We start from the raw sequence: 27,406 nt of genomic DNA, 5'->3' as shown, positions 1-27,406 counted from the left end.
ACACCAATAAAGAACCACATAATTTCCCCCAACTTACTCTGCCTGTAAGGTACAGACTCAATCTGATTCTCTTTGAAGCCCATTGTTCCTTCCTGTTTCCTTCTTTATAAAATTCCTATCAAGCTTCCAGCCAATGGTTCACTATACTGTCTTGCAGATGTTTAATCAATGTTAATTTGATGTCCTAGCTAGATGAATTACTTAAAAGTTAGGAATTATGTGTACGACTCTTCCTCAGAGCACCTACAGCAGTGACAGCACATAAGGGTACACAGTAAATACCTGATGATTGAGTAATTGACCCATTGGTGTTTTTTGTTTTTGTTTTATTTTTGGCCTTGCCACGTGCCTTGTGGGAACTTAGTTCCCCAATCAGGGATCATCGAACCCATAGCCCTTGCAGTGGAAGCACAGAGTCCTAACCACTGGAGTACCATGCAATTCCTGCCAATTGGCTTTTAATGTAAAGAATGGAGAACAGACACTTAAAAAGAGGGACAGTCCTGACAGAAATACTCGAGAGTGAACCATGGAGTAAAGGGACACAGGAAGAACAGAAAAGGAAAGAAAGAATGCCCACTCTAAGGTTCACCTATTTAAGCTTTACTTAAGTTTTCCATTGTGGTGATGTCAAAATAATTAAGATAATAGACTTTAGAATACCAGATTCAAATCTAGCCTCTATCACACACTATCAGCTATTATTACCCAAGGCAAAGTACATTAAGCCCCAAGATTTTCTCATCTTTAAAAGCACTATGAGGAATTAAAGTAAACTTTAAAAGAAGCATATTTTCAACACTACACCTAAATGAAGTTTAAATGCTATAAAGAACTTCTTAATGCTATAAATGTAAAAGCTATTTAAAAATACTATGTATGAGATTCTAAGTGGTTATTAATTACTGCAATTCATGAAAAGGAAAATAAAAGTGATTACCATTCCCAAGCAAACTACTAAAAAGTAACATTTAGAAAAGAATAAAATATTTGTATTTATGAATATAATTGTTTTGGAAAAATATTAAAATAATAATAAAATGACATAAGTGGTTATTCACACCATGCTTGTTTTGACTAAATATGCTAAGTATTCATGAATCAACAACATATATGAAATGCCAATTATGGGCCAAGCACCAGATTCTGGGCATAGTAAGTAAGAAAAATGAGTAAGAAACTGTACAGGCTTACAGCATATACTAAGCTCTATTTTTAATCATTCTGTGTGATTATAAAGTAATATTCTACTAATGGTATAAAGGTTTTAATCAGGTCCTCCTGAAACCTCTAGCTAAACAAAAATGTTACATGTAATTATGGACATGAAGAATAGAAATAAACCTATATGTTTACAGGCTTCAGTATGAAATACTCTGTAAATCAATCCAACTTCTAAATAATACCCATTAGATTGAAACTATAGAAGAGAGAAGTGGCTAGCAAAAGGGAGTCCACAATATTCAAGTGACAGTCGAGTCAACATCAGAAGAGAATATCTACCACAATGCCTCAGGGGTTACTGCTGTGCATAAACAGATATAATTAAAGAGCTGAATCCAAACTCAAAACAGTTGAAACTTTAAATTACCATATTAAAATAGCTGAGCCAGTAAACAGAAGCACTTTGGGTTCTTTCATGTTAGTCATAACATGGAAACATGAACATATCATACAGTTCTCTCTAAAATGAAGAAAAATATGCCATGAAAGTTTTCAGAACATGGTGCATGTCTGAAAACACTTATTTTGAAGAGAATTCTTAAAAGGGACAGGGTTAATAAATAGGCTGGCTAATACTTCTTTAGAAGAATATTTTCCTTTTTATTATGTAAAGATTCCTAACTCAAGGTAGGACAATTTTTTTTTTAAGTAGAAATTTTGGATAGAGATTCTAAAAAGCTATTAACCAAACGATTATCTATGACTTCTGGAACAATTTAATATGCAGAAATAAAGCAAGCATTCCTAGATAAAATGTCAGGTAGGTAGGTTTTATTATATCATATCCCATGATATTTTTCTTTTTTCAAAAAATTTTTATTTTATATTGGAGTACAGTTGATTAACAATGATGCGTTAGTTACAGGTGTACAGCAAAGTGATTCAGTTATACACATAAGTATATATTCTTTTTCAAATTCTTTTCCCACTTAGATTATTACAGAATATTGAGCTGAGTTCCCTGTATTATACAGTAGGTCTTTGTTGGTTATCTATTTTAAATTTAGTACTGTGTACATGTCAATCCTGAACTCCCAACCTATCCCTACCCCCACCCCATCCATTCCCTCTGGTAACCATAAATTCATTCTCTAAGTCTGTGAGTGTTTCTGTTTTGTAAATAAGTTCATTTGTATCATTTTTTCTAGATTCCACATATCAGTGATCATATGGTAGCTCTATTCTTAGTTTTGAAAGAAACCTCCATACTGTTCTCCATAGTGCTTGTACCAATCTATGTTCCCACCATCAGGGTAGGAGGGCTCCCTTTTCTCCACACCCTCTCCAGCATCTATTGTTTGTAGACTTTTTAATGATGAACATTCTCACTGGTGTGAGGTGGTATCTCATTGTAGTTTTGATTTGCATTTCTCTAATACTTAGTGATGTTGAGAATCTTTTCATGTGCCTCCTGGCCATCTGTATGTCTTCTTTGGAGAAATGTCTATTTAGGTCTTTGGCTAGTTTTTTGATTGGGTTGTTTGTTTTTTTGATATTGAGCTGCATTTGCTGTTTGTAAACTTTGGAGATTAATCCTTTGTCAGTCACATCATTTGAAAATATTTTCTCCCATTCTGTGCAAAAGCTTTTGAGTATAATTATGTTCCATTTGTTAGTTTTTCTTCCCATCACTCTGGGCAAAGGATCGAAAAAGATTTTGCTGTGATTTATGCCAAAGAGTGTTCTGCTTATGTTTTCTTCTAAGAGTTTTATAGTATCAGGTCTTACATTTAGGTCTTTAATCCATTTTGAGTTTATTTTTGTGTATGGTGTTAAAGAAATGTTCTAATTTCATTTTTGTACATGTAGCTGTCCAGTTTTCCCGGTACCATTTATTAAAGAGACTATCTTTTCTCCATTGTACACTCTTGCCTCCTTTGTCATAGATTAACTGACCACAGGCGCATGCATTTATTTGTGAGTTTTCTAACCTGTTCCATTGATCTATCTTTCTGTTTTTGTGCAGTAACATACTATTTTGATGACTGTAGCTTTGTAGTATAGTCTGAACTCAGGAAGCCTGATTCCTCCAGCTTCCTTTTTCTTTCTCAAGATTGCTTTGGCAGGCCTTCCCTGGTAGTCCCAGTGGTTAAGACTCCATGTTCCCAATGCAGGGGGCCCCGGTTGAATCCCTAGTCAGGAAACTAGATCCTGCATGCCGCAACTAAAGATCCCGCATGCCGCAATGAAGATCCGGCATGCCGCAAGTAAAAAAGATCCTGCATGCCATAACAAAGATCTCACACATGGCAACAAAGATCCCGCATGCCGTGACTAAGACCTGGCATGGCCAAAAAATATTTAAAAAAATGATTGCTTTGGCTATCCAGGGTCTTTTTGTCTCCATACAAATTTTAACACATTATTGACTGGGGGATTTTGGCAGAAACTAATGCCTGTGGCCGGTGATTTGTTATGTAAGTGAATACTTAAACACCCACATTTGAGTAAATATCAACAACTTTTTTGCACTTAATGTATTTATTTGAAACTCTGTACATATCTTACTAAAGTATTCTAGTACTTCGTTCAAGTGTGATACACAGTATAGCAATCACCTCTGTGCAGAGGAACAGAACATCTATTACAAAAGAGCAGAACCTACACTTTCCGGTGGCATTTTTTAGTCCTGTGGGTATTATTTCCTCTAGAACATGTTATTTTCTTTTACCTGATAGTCAACAAGGTGGATCTTTGTGGGTGGCTCTTTTAAAAATGCCACAAGAAGGACCAGGTGCAGTACTACCACTACATTCACCAGAATGGTCAGTTACACATTCTCTAGCTACTGCTAACAAAAATTGCTTGTAAGTCATTTTACTCTGTGCATTAAGGCTACAATTAATTTTAAATGCATTGAATAAACCACAATTACTCAAATAGAAGCCCACTTTCTTATACCATTTTCAAGTTTCCTGGAGGATACTGAAGTTTGCCAAATATTGATCAATCGATCAACTCCTTTCATATATTTATTATACTCTAATATACAAGTGGGCTTAGTTATCTGATGACCAGTCCTCCTGTCTTCCTTTCCTATAGATGCTATGGAGGTGTCATGAATTGTTGTCACCAGGCGGACTAACCTCTTGTCTTTCCATATAAGAATAACGTCTCCCTTCCATGTGAATGTCATTTCTCCCCTCTGTAGATTTTTAGATTTCTCCTTTAATTGGTTTGGTAGACCAGGATTCTCTCTTATAGTCCCACAAATTCTGGTTTTATTTTTCAACAACATTTCAGATGTGGACACACTGTTGTAATAACTGTCTTGGTAAATATGGTGCCACGAACAAAGATAAGGTTGTAGGACTGATAATATTGTTTCTTGCAATTTCTTTCCTTCACCTGTGTAAATCTCAAGTTTGCATATATATCAGTTTCACATTTGCTATCCATCCTGACCAAAATTCCATATTTTGTACATTTTCCAGGATTATAGGTTTTGAATCTAAATCATCCTCTCCACAAGTGATGGCTCTTGTTTGGGTATACAGATGGAAAATAATCCAGAAGAGGTTTAACTTTTGAAATTCTGTCTGCAGGAAGCAGAGTTTCCAAGCTACCATTAAAGTGAAGAAATATCATTATTTGTTCCAAACTTCTTCTCATCATAATCTTTGGAAAGATAGGTGTTTCAAGTAAGGGATCAATCAACCAATATTCTTTCCAGTGTGACTTTATTTGTCCCATCAAAATTATTAATCCAAGAAACTTCTTCATGTCACTATTGGTTACATCACTCCACTTTAAAGCCTTCTCATACTTCTTATATGATTTTTCATTCTGTTCATGATACAACTTTCTTTGAGAAGCAACCAACTTGAAAAAGTCCTTACCAAAAATTAATTCTGTTATTTCACTAACACTTTGCAGGTTATTACATTCAATACTTACACCTGACACACCTGTAAAGTCTTCTAATTTCATGAAATGTTATCTTCAATCCACTTCTGTAGAAGCAAAGGAGCATTCTCCAGCACAGTGGGTTTCATTTTCACTTTCCGAATCAGAATCAATTGCTAAGGTTTTTTATCTTTTTGTTGGTCTAATATTCACACTGTCTGAATCAGAACTATATTCTGAAGAACGATCATCTTCTGAGACAGTAGTATATATGACACTTGGACAATCAGAGAAATTTCGGTGCATGAAATTCACCCACAAATTCTTCTTCACTCAAAATTTCACGATGCTTCATTTTTGAAAATTTTATGGTAATAAACTTGTGTTGATAATATACACAAGGTTAGAACAAAAATCTAACAGAGCAAAATGTAAATACTAATGACAATCGTTAAGTTGTAAAATGAACCCTTGATCAACTTTAGGCTTCTAACAACTTCCCCCAGTGATATTAATTGCATTACTCTCTAAAAACGTATTGATACATCTCCAGTCAATAATGTTCGGGTAACAAAACACGTACTGATATGTCTCCAGTCTATAATGTGTTATGATTTTTTTGTTCTAGTTTGGTAAAAAATGGTAGTTTGATAGGGATTGTATTGAATCTGTTGATTGCCTTGGGTACTATAGTCATTTTGACAATATTTGTTCTTCCAATCCAAGAACATGGTATATCTCTCCATCTATTTGTGTCATCTTTGATTTCTTTCATCAGCATCTTACAGTTTTCAGAGTACAGGTCTTTCGCCTCCTTAGGTAAGTTTATTCCTAGGTATTTTATTCATTTTGATGCATTGGTAAATGGGATTGTTTCATTAATTTCTCTTCCTGATCTTTCGATGTTAATGTATAGAAATGCAATAGATTTCTGTGTACAAATTTTGTATCCTGCAACTTTACCAAATTCATTGAAGAGCTCTAGTACTTTTCTGGTAGCATCTTTAGGATTCTCTATGTATAGTATCATGTCATCTGTGAAGAGTGACAGTTTTACTTCTTCTTTTCCAATCTGGATTCCTTTTATTTCTTTTTCTTCTCTGATTGCCCTGCCTAGGACTTCCAAAACTATGTTGAATTGCAGTGGTGAAAGTGGACATCCTTGTCTTGTTCCTGATCTGTGAGGAAATGCTTTCAGTTTTTCACCATTGAGTATGATGTTAGCTGTAGGTTTGTCATATAAGGCCTTTATTATGTTGAGGTATATTCCCTCTAGGCCCACTTTCTATAGAGTTTTTATCATAAATGGGTGTTGAATCTTGTCAAAAGCTTTTTCTGCATCTATTGAGATGATCATATATGGTTCAATTTGTTGCTGTGGTGTATCATACTAACTGATTTGAGGACACTGAAAAATCCTTGCATCCCTTGGATAAATCCCACTTGATCATGGTGTATAATCCTTTTAATGTATTGTCAGATTTGGATTGCTAGTACTTTTGTTGAGGATTTTTGCATCTATGTTCATCAGTGATATTGGGCTGTAATTTTTTTTGTGTGTGTGTGGTCTCTTTGTCTGGTTTTGATATCAGGATGATGAGTTAGAATGAGTTAGGGAGTGTTCCGTCCTCTGCAATTTTTTGGAATAGTTTCAGAAGGATACGTGTTACCTCTTCTCTAAATGTTTGATAGAATTTGCCTGTGAAGGCATTTAGTCCTGGACTTTTGCTTGTTGGGAGTTTTTAAAACAGTTTCAATTTCAGTACTTGCAATTGGTCTGGTCATACTTTCTGTTTCTTCCTGGTTCAGTTTTAGGAGATTGTACCTTTCTAATAATGTGTCCATATCTTCTAGGTTATCCATTTCTTTGGCATATAGTTGCTTCTAGTAGTCTCTTAAGATCCTTTGTATTTCTTTGGTGTCCATTGTAACTTCTCCTTTTTCATTTCTAACTTTATTGATTTGAGCCCTCTCCCCTTTTTTCTTGATGAGTCTGGCTAAAGGTCTATTAATTTTGTTCACCTTTTCAAAGAACCAGCTTTTAGTTTCACTGACCTATTATTGTCTTTGTCTCTATTTCATTTATTTCTGCTCTGATCTTTATGATCTCTTTCCTTCTACTAGCTTTGGGTTTTGCTTGTTTTTCTTTCTCTAGTTGCTTTAGGTATAAGGCTAGGTTGCTTATGAGAGATTTTTCTTGTTTCCTGAGGTAAGAGTGTATTGCTATAAACTTCCCTCTTAGAACTGCTTTTCTGTGTCCCATAGGTTTCTGATCGTCATGCTTTTGTTTTCATTTGTCTCTAGGTATTTTTTGATTTTCTATTTGATTTCTTCAGTGATCTATTGGTTGTTTCGTAGGATATTGTTTAGCCTCCATGTGTTTACTTATTTTACACTTTTCTTCTTGTAGTTGATCTCTAATCTCATACCACTGTTGTCAGAAGAGATGCTTGATATAATTTCAATTTTCTTGAATTTTCCAAGTCTCGCTTTGTGACCCAGCATGTGAATAATCCTGGAGAATGTTCCATGTGCTCTTGAGAAGAATGTGTAATCTGCTGTTTTTGGATAGAATGCTCTATAAATATCAGTTAAGTCCATCTGGTCTAATGTGTCATTTAAGGCCTGTGTTTCCTTATTGATTTTCTGTCTGGATGATCTGTCCACTGATGAAAGCGGGGTATTAAAGCCCACCACTATTATTGTGTTACTGTCAATTTCTCCTTTTATGGCTGTATTTGCCTTATATATTGAGGTGCTCCTGTGTTGGGTGCATATATATTATCAATTGTTATATCTTCTTCTTGGATTGATCCCTTGATCACTAGGTAGTGTCCTTCTTGTCTCACCTTTAAAGTCTACTTTGTCTGATATGAGTATTGCTACTCCAGCTTTTTTTTTGATTTCCATTTGCATGGAATATCTTTTTCCATCCTGTCACTTTCAGTTTGTATGTGTCCCTAGATCTGAAGTGGGTCTCTTGTAGATAGCATATATATGGGTCTTGCTTTTGTATCCATTCGGCCAGTCTATGTCTTTTGGTTGGAGCATTTAATCCATTTACTTTAAGGTAATTATCAACATGTACGTTCTTAATGCCATTTCGTTAACTGTTTGGGGTTTGTTTTTGTACGTCTTTTTTCTTCCCTTACTCTTTTGTTCTCTTCCCTTGTGAGCTGATGACTAATTTTAGTGTTGTGTTTGGATTCCTTTTTCTTTTTTGTGTGTGTATCTACTGTAGATTTTTGATTTGTGATTATCATGAGGTTTTGATAGAGCATTCTATATATAAACAAGACTGTTTTAAGTTGCTGGTCTTTCAACTTCAAATGCATTTCTAATCGTCTGCATTTGTGCTCTCTTCTCACAATTCCTGGTTTTGATATCATATTTGTGTGTGGATAATTTCCTACCTTTACTGTGTGTTTGCGTTTACCAAAGAGCTTTTCCATATGGAATTTTTTCGTCTCTAGTTTTGGCCTTTTCTTTTCTGCCTAGAAAAGTTTATTTAGCATTTGTTGCAAAGCTGGTCTGGTGGTGCTGAATTATCTTAGCTTTTGGTTGTCTGTAAAGCTTTTGATTTCTCTGTCGAATCTGAATGACAGCCTTGCTGGGTAGAGTATCCTTGGTTGCAGGTTCTTCCCTTTCATCACTTTAAACATATCATGCCACTTCCTTCTGGCCTGCAGAGTTTCTGCTGAGAAATCAGCTGATAACCTTATGGGAGTTCCCTTGTATGTTATTTGTTGCTCTTCCCTTGTTGCTTTTAATATTTTTTCTTTGTATTTAATTTTTGTCAGTTTGATTACTATGCATCTTGGCGTGTTGCTCCTTGGGTTTGTTCTGCCTGGGACTCTCTACACTTCCTGGACTTGGGTGACTGTTTCCTTTCCCATGTTTGGGAAGTTTTCCACTATTATCTCTTCCAGTATTTTCTCAGGTCCTTTCTCTCTCTCTTCTTCTTCTGGGACCCCTATAATGCAAATGTTCGTGCATCTGACATTGTCCCAGCGGTCTCAGGCTGTCTTCATTTCTTTTCACTCTTTTTTCTTTATTCTTGTCTGCAGCAGTGATTTCCACCATTCTGTCTTCCAGCTCACTTATCCATTCCTCTGCCTCATTTATTCTGCTACTGTTTCCTTCTAGTGTATTTTTTTATTTCAGATATTGTATTGTTCATCTGTTTGTTTGTTCCTTAGTTCGTCTACGTTTCTGTATCTTCTCAAGCCATGCCTCCATTTTTTCTTGAGATCCTGGATCATCTTTACTACCATTATTCTGAATTATTTTACGGGTAGGTGATATTTTTCAATAAAGTTTTTGTTACACCAGTATTTAAATTAAATAGATACACTAGCTACACTCACCTGACCAAGTTAAGCTCTAAGCTGAATTTCAAACATCCTATTTACTTTTAGACCACTCTGAACCACAGATGACCAGTTTCATTCAAAGCTGTAATTACTCTGTAAACCTGAAAGCCAAATAAATAGAGGAAATGCAAGATGCAAAATCAAGAAAATACATACCAAAAAAATTTTTAGACATCACCTGTTCAGATTTTATTTAAAAGATTAGGTTTTATTTCAAATGCTTTAACCCTTTAAGTGCTAACTATATTCTTTTAAAAATAGTTCCACTAACATCCAATGTGAAAAACAAACACATAATAATAGATTCTATTTATAATTAAATCACAAAATTAAACAATGCTCTTTAAGTTATAATGACCATAAAGAGAGTTTATTTTTAAGGCCCCAGATATAATACTATTACAGATATTCTTTAAAAGAGGGAAAAAACATTTCTTTCTTTTATTTAAAGGTTTTATTATCCAGGGAGCAAAAAAGCATAGCACCCAATTAAGACTCAACACATCAACCTTAAAGAGATTTATTAATTCCACTGAGGGGATAATAGCTTAGGTGTGGCAGATACCCTGGTAGAGAGCAAGATCAGTAGAGGATATGTGTACTGCAATCACTATGTACCAGGGCACTGCACTGATTAGAGGTTTCTAAATGTTAATTTCATGTGCAGGCCAAACCTAAGAGCTGTTATGTTATTATCCTCCACATTATAAATGAGAGAATTGAGACTGAAAGTAGCTAAATAACTTGCTCACAAACACATAGCTTGTAAGCAACTGTATAAGGATTTACCTGAGGTCTGTCTGAATCCACATTCCATGCTCATCTGGAAAGAATACACTGCTAGGAAAACTGCCTTTAAAAAAAATCTGCAGATGAAAAGCCCTATCTGTTCCCTCCTCTGTGCCTTCCCCATACCTTCCTGTGCCTGACTGTTCTCCCTTCTGTGACATCCTTTCTTCTGCAAAGAAATCCAGGCTTTCATCTGATAACAATGTTTGAAGAGGGAGGTGGGCCCCAATGTATTTGCTCCTGGCTCTGAACACACCATAGGGATGGTTAGCGATGAGGATTACCCTTCGTAGGATACTGTTGCTGCCACTTTTTGTTTCTCCAAGTAGGCATGTAAGGGAAAGGTGGATTCAAATGAGGAACAGAAGAGAAAGAACGCAGCAAGGAGGGCAGCAGAGCATCCGGATGTTTTCACTGCTGGATCTCACAAACTGCAATACCAGTAAAGCTAGCGGTAATAAAAATTTTCAATTACTAATGATAGAAAAGTGACTCCCAAACTTGCATTGGTCCAGCTGCATGTTTCTAGTGTTTGGGTCTGAATCATTTACCTATTACCCAGAGTCAACATATCCTTCTCCATATAAGGAAATAGAAGAAAAAAAAAAGTTATTTTATAAAATACAAAATTCTATACAAGAGGGGAGTAAGACTGGGTCACTAACATTATTTCCACTCTAGGAGATGTTTTCACTTTATGATACATATTTCAAATTCTGACATTTTAATTATCATAAATCTTACTTCTTTGGTTTTAACATGGATACTACTTGTGGATTTAAACTGTATTTGAAATCACAACATGTTAACGTGAACTTCTCCTAATATGTTTTTCTTTAATGAATATGGTAACCACAGATACCACCATTTACCAAAAGTACATTTAGAGCCAACACTTTCCCCATCAACATATCTCCATCTTGTTGGTCCACCATATCCTGCTTCTAATTAATCAAACAAATACTTCAAGAGTCTTCTAGAACAACTGTTCTCTGCATACCCTCCACATACTTGAAATTTCAGGTAAAAATACACTGTGGTCACTGTGGGACAATGTTTAAGATAATGAAAATGACATGAGGCATTTCCTAACAGAGTTGTAAGCGTCATGTAAACATCTAATATACCATTAGGCAAGCTATTTTTTGGTTCTTCTTTTTGTTTGTTTGTTTTGCAATACAATAGACATTAGAGTACAGTAAGCTATTTTCTCTACTTACCTGTATGTCTGAAAATTTTTACGATAAGAAGTCAAAAACAGAAACTCCTTCCAAAATACTACTAGATTCTTTCCTCAAAGTATGTACCAAAAATGTCCAAGGAAATTATTTTTTAAAAATAAAGTGTATATTTGAATACCTAAAATAAAGACCCTTCTAGTGAATTAAACTCATTGAACACAAGTTAAACTTCAGAATATTTCATTGGGCATTGAAGTTTAAAGGTATCACTACTAGAATAATCAATTTATTTTGTATCAACTTTAATTTACAACTTAAATACCTCAAGCTTCCATGTATCAATGTGACAATTTCTACTCATCTTCATAGTTGCTTATCAATGCATACCAGGGTAAACAAATAATAAATATACACATAGAGCAAGATGCACATGTATTGAATGCTGCTTTCCTTCCCTTTAAAAGACATTATTTAAAAGAGTGGTCTTTGTTACATATTCCTTAACCATTTAGCTAAGTTGTGGTTTCTACCGGTCTCCTGAAATCTTCTCATCAAATACATTTCCTTTTTCTCATTTTCACTTCTTTGCTGCCTCTGATGCTCCTGGCTCCCTACCTGTGAGTCACTCTCCCAGGCCCCCATGACACAGACTTGCCTGATTTTACCTGCAACTCTCTGACCATTCATTAATCTTCTTTCTTAAGGATTCTTCCTTAGAACTGAGCTGCTCCCTTACGCTGAGAACTTTGTGTTATGCTTTTCTTTAATGATAATTTTATCCTTAGTAAATTTAGATATTCATTAAACAAATATTTACTGTGTGCTCATAGCCTGCCTGACAACAAGCCAGGCACTGGAAATACAGCAGTGAAGAAAACAAAGTCCTTATTTTTCATAAAGCTTATATTTTACTGAGGAGATAAGTGGTCAAGCAATAAACAATTAAAACAATTTATAACATAATAGATGATAATGAGTACTATGAAGAAAAATTATGCAGGGCAACAAGTTAAAATGACAGGGAAGGTGGTACTATTTTAGAAAGACTATTTAGAAAGGGTATTCCTTAATGAAATGGGCAACCAATGCAGACATCTGTGGAAAGAGTGATCTGGGTTGAAGGAACAGTAAGAGCAAAGACCCACAGTTGGAGAGAGCCCACAGACATGTCTGAGAAATGGCAAGTCCAGTGTGACTGGAGTAAAGTAAGTTGTGGGTGTGGTAGGAGATGAGATCAAAAAGACCTTCAATGACCTGGTAAGGACTTTGGATGTCATTCTGCAGAGTCTCTCTCATGGCTCTGCCACAATTATCACCTGACGTTTGATGACTCTTAAACCTGCCCCTCTAGTGCCAGCCTTTCCATCGAGCTCCATTTCCATATGGCAAAACTGGCATCTCTCTTTTGAGGACCTATTATTCCTCATTCTCAACATATCTAAAAGGGTGTTTCTTTTAATCTTCCAAACTGAAAATTACAACGTCCACACAATGTTTCCATTCATTTTATTTCTGTATCACCTTCCTAATCATCCAAGAAACACATCCTCAGTCATCTTGGATTCTCCTTCAACCCAGTCTGCAACATTCACTGTAACAGTTCTTTTGTAACAAACCATCCCTTCTTTTCACTGCTAACAGCCAACCAGAGAATTTATTACCAAAATCTGGATCCCTGAAATGGCCTCCTGGATGGTCTCCCTTTCTCCAGCCTTCTCTCCCTGTCCAAGTTGTCCTACATACTATTAGCCTGATTAGTCTTACTCAAACTCATTTAAAAAGTTTCAACCCAGCCATAAACAGGTCTCTGCCTCTTTGTAACAGTACAAAAATACTTAATTTATAATTTAGTTTGATACACTGCAAGCCAAATGAACAGCATACATTGGGATAATCTGCTCATTCATCTCTAGCAGAATAGAAAAAAAAAATCTCATCTTTGCCAACTTAGGTCAATAGGGAAACTATGCTTTCCATTATATATTTCTCCAAAATTCATTCTTTTTCAATAAATAACTACTAAGTCTTTATTTTAGCATATTATTAGCAGCTTAACCACAACATTAAGATATTACATGCATTATTTCTCACTTAATTCTCCCAATAAAGTTCTAAAGTATTTTCATCATTTCCATTTCACAAATAGAAAAAAGAAAATGAAAGTTGTCTGATTTTTAAGTCACTTGTTCAAAATCATCAAGTCATTAAGGTTGTAAAGCTGAGTCTCTGATCCAGGCTTTCTAGCTCTAAATTCTTGGATCTTCTTAGTATGTCACATATTGTTTTAGGAATGTTAGCTGCTTATAAGAGAGAAGGAAAGGTTTATTTATTTATAACAAGCTGTATTTATATACTTCACTTTCAAGTGTTCTGCAATACTAAAGTGATAGAAACAGGTGACATGCAGAGTACTGAAACAGTTTTCCCCCAAAGAAAACTGGCCAAAGTTACATTGGAAAAATGTCTTTCTGTCAATATTAGATTATTGATACAAAGCTGAGAGCACATTTGAAATATTTATTGACCAAAATGTTAAAAACCTAACATGAATTAACATGTAACTAGAGTTATCGGAATCGTAACTTCTTCAGGTTTGTCAATCTAAGCCAACATTGTTGATTCCTTAGTCATGTAAAATAATCTAGCTATAAGAATAGAGAGCCATTAGCAGAAAAACCGTAGAAATGTAAGTTCCTAAAGGCACAGAAATCCCAAAGAATTTAGGAGGTAAGAGTAGATCTGCAAATAATACCGTTTAACAAAAATATTTTAACAAAATGTCCTATTTCCATAGGACGATTGTAAAGCTCAAAGGAAACAACGCAAATGGAATAATGTTATACAGAATTATATATTTTAATTACTTTATAAGAATATCCTATAGAGACAGAAACTTTATCAGTGTGCTTTTGGAAGCAATAACTGTTGCTGGTTGGATGATTCAATTAGCATGAACTATTCTGGCATGTTTCAAAAGCACTGCCATTTTAAAACATTAAAAATGTCTAAAAATGCAACCATAGTAATAGTGCACGGGTTGGGGGTGAGGGAGAAAGACAATGACAAATTGGTCCAAAAGGACACTGAGACTTCATAGTTGGAAGACCATTGTGCTGACAATTAGTAACAGGAAGCAGAGCACAAAACAAATGAATGAAAAAAGCTGAACTTGCAATGAAAGACCTTATTATAGTGCAGAAACATTATTGTAATAAAGGGGCAATGTACTCTCCTCCATAAAACTTTCAAACAGGCACCCTTGCCTCTTTTTTCATGCTCTGCATTTCATTTTTTCATTAGCATCTGCTTGATTATGTATTATTTCCAACCCCAAAGAATGCCTCTCTATCCTTCCTAAATTCCAAGGCTTAAAGGTCCTTCCCCTGACTGTGGCCTTGAGCCTCATTTAACTTTATTCAAAATATAACAAATGCTTTAAAATAGCATAAAGATATAGGGGGAAAAACAGAAAGGCAGCGATTTAGTATATAACTGCAGTGGGATAAAAAATGTGTCCCTCAAATCTAGTTTGTTAAAAATGCAATGATAATATAATACGTACTAATATCCGATGATTCTGTCTCTAAAAATTAGTGTTTCTCCTATGACTTCTTTGATATAATTGTAAGAAGAAGGCTGAAATCTTCACCTACTAAATTCTCTGCATTAAGCTTCAGTTTCCTTAAATGGAAATATCCAAAAGCTCTGAAATATATTTTCATATACTAGTTGAGAATGACAAGATTTGATCTATGATGCTAACATATAATCTAGTCTAGGGGCATGGAAAGCCCACACCTTCTGAACTGCCTATGCAGACCCTACAGCAGCCAGAAGCTGCTTTCAGCACCCTGAAGACCCTACAGCAGCCAGAGATGTTTTAGTTAAGCAGTGGTGTGATAAAAGCACTGGCCTTGACACCTGAAAGCTGTGGGTTTAGCTTTCAGTTCCAAAGTTTATTAGATGCATGACCACTGGCAAATTCTATGAGCCCAGTTTCCCTAGCTATAAAATAGAGATATTATGTATCCTGAAAAAATGTCAGCAGGACTAGTAATATACATATAAAGTGCATAGCACACAGGTGCTCAACAAGTGGTTATTATTATTATTACTTCTCAATAGACTGAATGTTCCAAGAAATTATTATCTGCTGCTGATAGGCAAATCATTGACTTCTAGAAGAAAAGACTTCAGAGATTCTTCATTCCAACTCCTTCTCATCACAGATGATAAAACACCAGGGTGGTGAAGTGACTGGCCCAATATTACATAATAAATTTCTATCAAATAATCAGCCACCTGGCTACCACCTCCATGCTTGTCCCTCTGCTGTAGTATAAATAAATTTCACAGTTAAATAAAATATACCTCTTGAGAACAATGACAGTCTGCTATTAACCTACTGTTAATAATACTTGACATATAACGAAGTTTTTGTGGTACTGAATATACATTACTTGAAGAGTGTCGTTATCTCTGAACCCCATTTATGATTAAATGCATTCAAGCCGGGTGTTAGTCCAGAATCCAAATCATAGTTAATTGTTCAATGTACTCGCTTTGAGACTCTAGGAAAGTTTCTTAATCTCTCTAGGTCTCAGTTTCACTATTTAGTTTGGTTTTTTTAAGGTAATATTCATTTCATGTTTTTCTTGTCATGTTCCTGTAAATAAGGCACCTCATACATAGTAGGCACTTAAAAAATGTTAGTTCTCTTCCTTTACTTCCTTAAGTCTCTGTTAATGTCATATGTATTAATTATAAGTAAGATGGGATTAAAGCAGCAAATATAATGGGCATATAATCATTTTTTAATTTACAATTTTGGGATTTTTTTTGGCTGCAACATGCAGCCTGCAGGATCTTAGTTCCTCGACCAGAGCAGTAACAGGGCAGAGTCCTAACCACTGGATCACCAGGGAATTCCCTAATTTACATTTTTTATAAAGTAATTACATATAAAGCTCTACTTTTTAGAAAAAAGAATTAAGTTAAAAAACAAATATTAAACAAATAAGGCAGCTAGGTTTTATTTACATTTAACTTAACCAAAAATAATCTATAGAAGTAATCTGGTGATAAATGAGTATACTCAGAAATGTGTGTAAAAAGAATTATTTTTACTCTTCAGATATGGAAGGGTATCATAGAGGAAAATTCTAGGATCAGTAATAAGATAAAAACAACAGTACAAGGATCCTTAGCACCAAAGGCTAGCTGAGTGTTATACATTCAGTAAAATTTTATTTGAAAAACTGAAGTATATTGACCTATTAATAATTAATTTAATATTAAAAAATTATACGAAAATCCACCACAGCTGCTTATTACACACAGGCTGCAGGTGGTTATCCTCCCACCCCACACCCAGTAATCACTCTGCATTCACACCACCTCAGCTCTCTTACACAAAATAGGTTGGATTTTGAAAAAATAAACAGATAGATGATGCGCCCCTTTCCAAGCTAAAAGCTACAGTTCAAAATATTTTTAGCTAAAAAAAGAGTATTGACTTTAAGATGATATTTTAAAATAGAATATTTATTTGCATCAGTAAGATTATTTTATATTCTACTAGAAGAGAAGATGAATAGCAATGTTACTACAGAAACTGCATGTAAAACGCCAAGTAAGCAAATAGGGGACCGAATGCCTAACTCTGACACTAAGAAAACAAAGTATCTGGTATGATTATGGCGTTCTGCTAAATATTTCAAGTGCCATATTTATTCGTATCATTTATCCTTCTTTCTCCTTTGATATTTTTCACTCTATAAAGGGATAAAGAAATAACATACCATCTGGAGATTTCATTCATATCTGAGGATTTCATACCCATTTAAATTAACAATAAGAGATTCAGCTGAAGTTTCTTAGAAATAATTTTTTCAAATTATTGCTATTCCTGTTACCTGGAATATATGCCATCTTTTGAAATCTTACTATTTCTCCAAACAATCTCAGTTTTCAATGAGGCTTTTCTTGATGATCTAGTCCTTAATGACACCTCCCTTTCCTAAACTCTTACTGAATATATTAATTATAAACTTACTTCAGAACTGAACCATCAAAATACCAATCACAAAATACTAACTCGAAGGGTTTGTGGCATATTTTTGGTACTAGATTATAAATTCTTCAAATCCAAGAGCTACATCGTATGTCTGTGGATTAATGAAATGAACGCAGGCTTTAAGATTAGCATTCTGTTACACACAGGTTGAAATTCTGGCTCTGCCATTTGCCAGATAAGTGACCTAAAGCAAGTCACATAATCTCTCTCAGTCTCTTTAAAATGGAGAACATAATACTTACCTCAGAATGTTGTTGTGAAGATTAAATGAGATAACATATGTGAAAGGGCCTGGCACATAGTAACGCTCAAAGAAAGGTTGGTTTCCTTCCTTATTTCCTTCTTTTTTCCCTCAGTACCTGGTACAATGTTGAGAACATAATAAACCCTCAATAAAAACTTTCTAAATATTCATTTGAACTTAGATTTCCTAAAAATATGTTTAATTATTAATTGTGATAACTCCTATGTTTCCAAATTGTGTCACTTTAAATCATATGCACATAAGGTAAGAAATTTCAAAACAGAACAAAGCGTGTGAGGTTGTTACTTAGGATGATGAGAAAAGGAAGTAAAGAAAGGTAAAAATATTTTAAAACAATTTAATTTAAAAGTAGTTAAGAAGAATTCAGTGAAAATTATTACATGTATGGTGTTCTTTACATAAGTATCTTTGGATAAGTGAGAGTTGATTGCTGACCTTAGGGGAAGTTGAATGAGGGAGGGAGGGAGGGAGGGAGGGAGGGAGGCAGAGAGAGAAGGAAGAAGATGAGAAAGGGAGGAAGGGAAAAAGAAAGGGATGAAGGAAGGGAGGAAGTAAGGTTGGTTCTGCTGGGATCTCTTTTATGTCCTCACATTAACGTAAGCTATTAACATTGATCACTCCTTGCCTGGCTTCCCCTAAAAACAATCCCCATTGCAAACTCCATCTTACAAAAATGCAATTATCTAACGGGAGAACCAAATTAATTAAAAAATTTTCCACAGTGGATGGTAACCAAAGGATCCTCTTAGAACAGTCAGAAAGATATTTGAGGATTTATTACTTTTATTAAAAAACAAAAAACTTCTGACTAAAACTTCTAATTAAAGAATTTGGTCTGCACCCAGTTCCTCTGAGGTCAATCCAAATGGTGCTGCCCTTTCAGCTGCAGTGATGTCTTCTTCGTTTTCCAGAAAGGCTACGGGAACGGTTTAGGGGTCTAGCTCATGTTGTTTAGTTATAAGGAAGACTAGCCTCTACAGACAATAGTCTTCGGCATTAAATAAAACTGAAAATTTTCCCCAAACCAAACAAGAGCTGCTGGTCTCAACTTCAACCTCGTTGTAGACAGGTTCTACTTAAAACTTGTAATGGTCTTTAAAGAAAACCCAATAGAGTAGTTTCCACCCTACTCCAATGTAACTTAGCTCGAGAGGGGAAAATGGCTGCCATTTAACTCAATTAAGAAAATATTACTGAGCATATTCTATCTTATGTTATTACTTTTATTTGTATAGCATTTATAATTTACAAAGTGTTTTCACTTATATCATCTCATTTAACCCTCACCATAATCCTGAGAAGTAGATAACCTCACGTTTAATGAGAAAAACGAAGATCAGAAAAGTTATGCCATTTGCCCAAGGTCACATAGCTAGTAAAGTAGCGGAACCAAGACTCAAACTTAGGTCTACTGACTCCAAGTCAAGTGACCTTCCAATATACCAGATCTTATAATAAATGTTATAGGAAAATTTTAAAATGAGAATACACAGTGATTGTGCTCTGGAAGTTTATCATTTCCCTTGATTCTACATAAGATCCCATAGTAAGTTATATGCTGATGAATGGGGCTCAGAAGGTAAAGACTACAACTAAATAGATTAGCTCTAGAGTAAATCAGAAAAGAGGGGTGAGAGATCATCTTTTCCTGTATTAGGGGAAATACAGGCTCTAACCAAAATCTGAGCAGGTCACCTGATTAAAATCGTGAGATTATCTAATAGGAACCTCAAATGATACACACATAAATTTATGTTTATAAAGGACATGTAACTGATTAAATCTTTCAGAGATACAGAGGGTTGTTCTCACATGTAGGAGGAGCTGGATTTGAAACTCTAAATCCATTAAAATGGTATTACACATTTTCTTTTGTGCACATTCGTTGTACAATGTAGAAAAAAGGAGGAAGGAGTAGAAATTCTATTGAAAATTTTTTTCTTATCAGATTGAAGTGTGACTTGAATGAGAGGAAGGAAATATGTGACTAAATATGGCATTATACTGTTTAACATTTTCTAAAAACTATATCCTTTTAAAGTGATTTTTAAAAAAGGTTCTCTCCACTCCCAATTCTAAACTTAGTTTATGGGTTAAATTTTGCAAATATATGAATATAGTACCACCCATAAAAATGAAGGATAGGAAGAAATTTTGATTAAATTTATAGTAATTCACTTAATTTTTAAGTAAGACATTCCTTACAGTGAGATAGATGCACCTAGTACCAGATATAACTGTCTGTTTTCCTAAAAATCTGAACCCAATTAGAGGGAAAAAAGCACCAAATCTTCAAATGATCAAATACATAATATAGTCTAAAAATCACTCAAAACAAAAGCAGGGCTAGAATTCCACATGCAATTGAACCTAATAAAATCTAGCAATTTAGGTCCCAAAAATGTATGGAACATTGAGGACTAATAGAAGAAAAAAGGAATACTTGAATATATACAGTATAAACATAAATATGAAAAAATTCATCTTCCTCTTGTGAAAATGGAGAAAATTTAAGATTCTTCTGAGCAAGATGATATTTGCAAGGGAAGATTTTTTTCTGAAGATGAATCTATCCTATGCATTGCTTCCAAATACTCCAGAGAGGAGAATACTTGAAGGCAAGAGATGTATTAAGAGACTATCAAAATAATCCGGGTGGGGGGGGAAATGATGAAGTACTGAACTAGGATGGTAGCAGTGAGACTGGAAAATAGGGAAAATAAGACAATCCGTAGCTGACTGATTGACTCATGGTAGAAAGAGAAAGAAAACTATTCATCTATGGATGAATGCCTTCTACTGTACACTATAACCATATAGGTTCTTTTTTAATCAAACAGTGATTGGACACCTAATGCTCAAAAGCCACCAATGGTTTGCTCAAAAGCCACCAATGGTTTTCAACAGGTTTCCATTAAAAATATCAAACTGGTATTCAAGATCCTTCACAACCTGATTACAATTTATCTAATCGTAACGTTTTTTTCCTCCAACAAAAACTCTCTATCCATCTAGCATATTGCCTATACTATTCACAAACAGGCTACTCCTTAATTCCAGACTTCATATTTGCTTATGTTGTTAACCTCACTGAGAAAGTCTTCCTTCTTCCAAAAATCTAAATATCACCTGTCCTTCTGGGCTCATGTTAACCTTATGTCATGTGTAAATTCTTATCTAGTCACCTTACCTTACCTTTACCTACTCTCTCAACTTCTACAGCATTTATTTTCTATAAAATTCATCTCATTTTTCCTCCCATTGCTATATGCTCTATTCAAATGTGTTCCGGAGTCAATGATAAATTCCTACAAACAAAAATTGTATTTTATACTCCTTTTAGAATCTAGTATGGTTCTAATAATCAATAAGCCCTTTAAAAGTAAGCTATTCTGATCTCTCATAATCCTTGTATACATTTATATAGCATAGGGTTATTTTAGATTTACAGGATTGCTTTTCTAGATTGCAGACTTTTCTATTACATGTTGTGTAAGACTAAGAATCAAGTCATACGCTATTTCTCTATCTCCGTGAACAACAACAATGAAAGCATTAGTAGGAATCAATTGATTTTTCTACACATTTAAAATCTCTAATATTTATTCAGAGGTAAAAATGGTTTTTGGTAGGTTAAAGTCCCATAATTCCCTTACTTTCTTTCAAAGAGAAGAAGAAAAACAGATTAGTGAGTAAACATGTCATTTCACTTTTAAAACTGGCCTACGAAGTTCAGACTGACCAATTTCTTTTTTAAAAGAGATAGAAGAAGATAGAAGAAAGGTTTCAGAGAGGAAAGGGATATTGTCAGAGTGGGCCAGTTTCTGCAACATGGAATAAGGGAGAATTCTAGTAGGTGCTCTTGGGGACACAGGTTGGCACTTCTCCCTTCCCACCACTGTGAGGAGGAAGGATTAGAGCAAAAGTAGGATAAGCCTCAAGACCTGGGCAAATGTTCAAGTTCTCCATTGGGCATTTGTTCCCACTTCTGAGTTGGGCTAATAACTGTCAAAATGTCAGACCATGTCTACTAACTGGGTAGACAAGCTATTGTGCTCAATGTACCTTTGAAAATAGCTTTGCAACAATGCTTGTATGTATCCTATATTATTTTTCAGTCAAAGTGTAATGTTTCCTATGCCAAGATAAATCTCAATATATAATTAGTAACTTACCTAACTATAATTCTGATTAGAGATATAATTTCCTTGAAAAAAATATTATTTTACTTCCATTTCTATAGTATATCTAGAAGGCAATTACACATATAGTTCACATTTGCTCCACCCAAAAAAGGATAAAGGTCAAATACTGATATCCGCATTTTATAGGTGTTGGAGAGTTTACAATCCACATGCCAAAGGATATTTAGAATTTAAGAGTTGGAATCTGACCCAAAATCAGATCTCAAAGCTCTAGATAGGGAAAATGTCACAGAATAGAGGCGGGGAATTGTGGGGGGAGGCGGGCCAAGGGGCTAGCGCAGAGCGGGAGATAACACCTAAATGATGGTAGAGAGATTTGAGTTTTAATCTTGATACTTAACTACCACTACCTAGTAGGGCAACCTTAAAAAGATCACTGAATTTTCAAAGGCTTTTTTTTTCTCATCTAAAAAAGAAGAAATCTGGACTAGATGTTTTCAGGCATTCATTCAAAAACAGTTATTAAACCCTAGTATGTAGGCACTAGGAGATATAACACTAGGCTTTTTCCCCTAAAATAACTCACAGATTAGTGGACGAGACATACACATGAACAAGACAACCAAGAAACAACGTGATAACAACAAAAGATAACGGCATTGTAAAGAGCAGAGAGGAATAATTTAGCAAGGAATGAGGATAGGGATTTAAATCTGAATTGTCTTAAAGGACGAAAAAAAAATTATTCCGGCAAGTAGAGGACAGAAGGACATTCCAATCAGACGGAACAGCAAAAACAAAGGCTCAGAGTAGGAAAGCAGCATAGTTTATATAGGGAATTATAAGCAGTTCAGTACTGCCAAAGTATAATTGGACAGCAAAAGAGAGATGAGGCAAGAGTTGAAAGCAGAGGCCAGATTGAGGAGATCTTCGTGTGATATAGAAGGAATCTGGACTTTATCCAGTAGGCAATGAAGATCCAGGGCAGGGCTTTCACAGGGAAGCAGCATAGTTAGGACTTAATTTTAGAAAGATCACTTTGACAGTCATGTGAAGGAAGAATATGAGTGGTAGAAACTACAGGCAGAGATCTATAGTTAAGAATCTATAGCAGAGATGATGAGGGCTTATTCGAGGGTGATTACAGAGAAGGACGTAAGTTAAAGAAATAAGCAAAACCAGCAGGACTAGAAATGAATTGGGAGTGGGGTGAAGATTTGAAGAAAAAAAAAAGGCATGGAAGGCAGGTTTCTGCTCAAGACAGAACTGAGGTAGTGAGACTTACAGGGGGGAAAGTTGACAAAATTATCTTCAATTCAGCTTAGGATATGTTGACTACAAAAGAATATCTAGGTAGAGATGTCTTGCAGTCAGTTGAATATAGTACCTTAATGCTCAGAAAAGAGGCCTGCCCTGAAGATACATAAGTGTGGGAGCAAGCTGCATAATAGGAGTAACTGAAACCTTAATGTGAATGTGACCATCCAGGGAGAGGGTACATAGTGAGAACAGCCCTTGGCCAGAATCCAGTTAGATATCAAAATGCATGCAATAGGCAAAGGAAGAAAACCAGGAAAGAAAAGCATCCTAGAACACAATGGGAGAGATCATCCCAAAAAGGAAGTAGTAATCAGAAGTATAAAATATATCCCAGATATAAATTCAGGAAAAAAAGAACTGAAAAATGTCTACTAGTCTTAGCAATTAAGGGGTCACTGGAGAACTTACTAAAAAGTGGTTTCAATCAAGTGAGTAAGAAAGCAAGTTAGGCTGCAGTGGACTGGAAAGTAGAAACAACTAGTATAAAGACTTATCTGTTTGGAAATTTTAAATCAGAAGAAAAGGAATTTGAAACTTCATGAAGATTGGAAAGATCAATTCCAAGTCCCTTCTAGTTCTCATACTTTATATTTTTCATATGGATAAAAAACCTATTTTGGTAAAATTTCATTAACACCCACAAAGATTAATTTTTGAAGTACCATTTTTAATTATCAGGAAAAATAGGGGACTCATTGTAGCTATGAATGGAATACATGTGTATATGTAACATTTCCCAAAGTAGCTTCGAAATACCTTGTATTTCTAGTTTCTTTTTTCATATAAGAGTATCTTTTTTCATACACTAAAGTGGGCTAGGACAAAAGGGAAACTATTAGTGGAGTAACCCTCTCTGGCTCCAACTGTTCCTTCTCTTAATATCTCATGAAAACATTCTTTGTTACCCTCTGCCTGGAATATCCTTCACCTCTATTTTAATTTGCTTAATTCCTACTCACTCTTCAAGAGCCTGCTCAAACTCCCCTCAGAATCACAGAATGTTAGAGACAAAAGGGCCTTACAAATTCATTGAATCCAGATGTTCTCACTATGCTGATGAAGGGACTAAAGACCACAGCGTCTCAGAGAATGACCTGCCCAAGGTCATACTCATGGCTTTTGGTGGAGCTTAAATTTGAACTATTTCTTCAACCAGGGCCCATTTCACTACACATTATTTCCTCAGATAATTATTATTTATAAAACTTACAATTGCAATACGTCAGGCGTTAAAAATAATCAATTTAAAATAGTTTATTTAGTGTAAGATCCACATTAACACCCTTTCAAAAATTAAGGAGCCGGTCTATAACTTCACTTATTAGTTTGAGTCAACTATCCACAACTACTTGATTATACAAACAAAGATTACAGATGTCGACTAATATTAATTTCATGGATAAGTTGACTGTCAGTCACTAAATAGGTTTTCTCCTCAAGAGTGCAGCATTTATTTCAGCCTCTGCCAGTGGAAGTGTCAGAGCAGATGTTGGCAGACTGTGACATACAGTATGTCTTTAAAACTTGTTGAGGTGTGAAATTTCATAAGGTCAAAGAATGCTGCATTTTGATCAGCAGATACAGGAGTTCTGTACTTTATAAATTATTTCAGACAAACCAATAATAGCATTTGCTAGTAAAATAGAAGAAACTAAGAAACCATACTGGCTTTAGGTCAGATATGATAATGTATGTTGCTTATGTTTTAAAAGCCAATTTCTATCACTTTAAAGCAAATGCTTGCACAAAAGATCTTTAGAAAGAAAATGCATTCTTAAAGTCAATACAAAGTACAAGATATTATTTCAATTGACAATAGGATTTTTAAAATAATTTTCTTCTGAAAGAAAGCCATAAATTTGGTGAAGAGAAAAAATTATTTTCTTAATTAATACACAAATACAACAGTATTCTCACTTTTTAAAACATGAAATTCCCTACGGAACAATCCACTTATATAAACAGAGAATTTATTTTTTAAGTAAGATTTCACAAACTCTTTGGTTTACTGTTTTACCTTTTTGTTTAAAAAAATTGAAAGAAAGTATCCATAAAAACAACTGGGGCTCTATATAATGATAAAATGACTTTTATAATCTTCAAGGATTTTTACTACCTTGCATTTTCTGATGTTGCAATTTATTATATTTTTAATTTATTTTTTTGCTTTAATTTTCCCTCACATCTTTTCTAAATGTGGCTAATAGATAACAACATACAGCCAAAATTAAAATTAAGAATGGTGTCTAGTTAAAGATTTTATCCCAATGGTACAAACTTTATCTCTTACACAAGTTTGTTTTAAGTTAACATAACTTTTAAAATGCTTTACTCCTAAATTAACACAGAAAACTCCTTTCATTGATTAATCAGTAATTTGAACAATCTGAAAGCCTGGTCATGACAATTATAATCATTATCTTTCAGTTTATTTTGTGCTATGTTCAAGCAAATATAGAACTTCTAAATAAGTTTAAATTACAAACATTTTTTTAGATATTTGTAAGGAAGAAAAATTTACTACAAACATAAAATCTCCCCAGAAAATAATGTCTAATGTAAATCACTTGTTTCTTATCATACAATCCATCAAAAGAGCTACAATTATGATAGGAAACTTTGATTAGAGATGCACTAAGTACTGCAACATCTTACAACGAAGTTCAGTCCAGCAACCAAGTTCAAAGGTCTTTGTTTACACTTTATAGAGAAAAACTTGAGGTATGTATTTGAGGAATTGTTTTTATCACAAAGTTCTAACTATAAAAAATATTAAACTATTTTGCATTATATAAGACCACATATTATCGATAATCCCTAGGCTAAGGAACTGAAATTCTATCCAAGCGGAAAATTTCTCTATTAAATACAAACCTAAACTTTTTCATAGGCTTTTCATATATCCCATGATATGTGACACATAAGGCCATACAAATAAATAAATACAAGGTGAATCAACAGTTATAATTAACTTACTTGCTACTGAAAAGTTGTTGAGGGGATAAGGTAAATCCACATCTTGGGGTTTCTCTTTATATCCTATGAATGAGCCATCTGTCTTCAAAAGGAAATATCTTGGCCTCCAGTTTTTTATATATTCTCCTACATGAGGAAAGCATGCATGTTAATGCTGGGGGAAAAAAGGAACAGCAGCTTTTATGTGAAAAATAAATTATGGTACAATATAAGTCCTACAACACTGGCCTCCAAAAATTTAGATAGGCAATTTTCTTTTAACTTAGTTTACAAAAGAAAATACATAAGCCTGCAATTAAGATTCAATAAAAACCCAAACATGTTTTGTTTTTAATGATTTCACACTTTGATAATTCATTTGCACCATTATTTCTTCAGAGAATCATTCAACTGAGTACACATTTTGTTCAGTTTTTCATATCAGATGGTTGTTAGAGCATATTTTCAGCCGTTTTAAAAAGCCTTGGAAAATAAATCATACACACAGTATCAAGGAATTTCAATGAAAAAACACTTATCATAAGAGGGACATGAAATAGATGTTTCTCTTCCATGTACCACAACTAATTGTGTCATTTTTTTAAAAGAAAGGGAAAAATTCTGTTTTCATTGTTAAATCTTGATCGTAACTTGTTTAAACAACATTTTATTGTTATGAATGAGAAAAAACTGTACAAATGCTGTAAACAAGTCACAGAAATGAAAGAACATGGGTTAATAGAGCTTAAAAACCATACACACACTCATGCACACAAATGTAATAACTAAGAACACATGGTAGTGCCAAGCACATAATAGTCAATAAATGTATATTTTATCAGATTTTGATATAAGCGATCACCTAGTCACCAAAATATAAATTTTTAACAACCGGATCACCATTTGCTTACTTCATACTTCTTTTAAATTTTAAGCAACAGCGGTGTTCCATGATACTCTAAGAGCTGGAAGGCTCCCTGGTCTCAATTTTCAGTTCTCTACTGGATATTTCTACCTGGCTTTTCAATCTCAAGTGCTTAATCACAGCACTACAAAAATTTGAAAGCAGTTCAGCTTTCCCTACAAATCCATTTCTCGACACCAGTTATGGAAGCTCAAACCTAACACTTGACTGTTTCCTCTCCTTATCCTATCAGTAGGTAGGTCAATACTGCCTTCACAAGTCTCTCTCTCTCTCTCTCTCTCTCTCTCTCTCTCTCTCTCTCTCTCTC

General features: G+C 34.6%; 1 protein-coding gene across 3 annotated transcripts in view; it reads right to left on the bottom strand.

Moving 5' to 3' along the window:
• Nucleotides 1–27,406, bottom strand: part of AKT3 (AKT serine/threonine kinase 3) — a 397,863-nt gene that overhangs the window by 224,384 nt on the left and 146,073 nt on the right. For all 3 annotated transcript variants that reach the window (XM_027122450.1, XM_027122451.1, XM_027122452.1), the window contains one exon: nt 26,196–26,321. In XM_027122450.1, coding sequence (XP_026978251.1) covers nt 26,196–26,321 — 126 coding nt within the window. The remainder of the gene's footprint in view (nt 1–26,195; nt 26,322–27,406) is intronic.

The sequence above is a fragment of the Aethalodelphis obliquidens genome, unplaced genomic scaffold (genome assembly GCF_003676395.1).
Source record: "Aethalodelphis obliquidens isolate GAN/ISIS:26980383/991018 unplaced genomic scaffold, ASM367639v1 scaffold24, whole genome shotgun sequence".
Taxonomy (NCBI): Eukaryota; Metazoa; Chordata; class Mammalia; order Artiodactyla; family Delphinidae; genus Aethalodelphis; species Aethalodelphis obliquidens.
The sequence above is the reverse complement of the archived record's forward strand: the minus strand, read 5'-3'. Positions and strand labels throughout refer to the sequence as shown.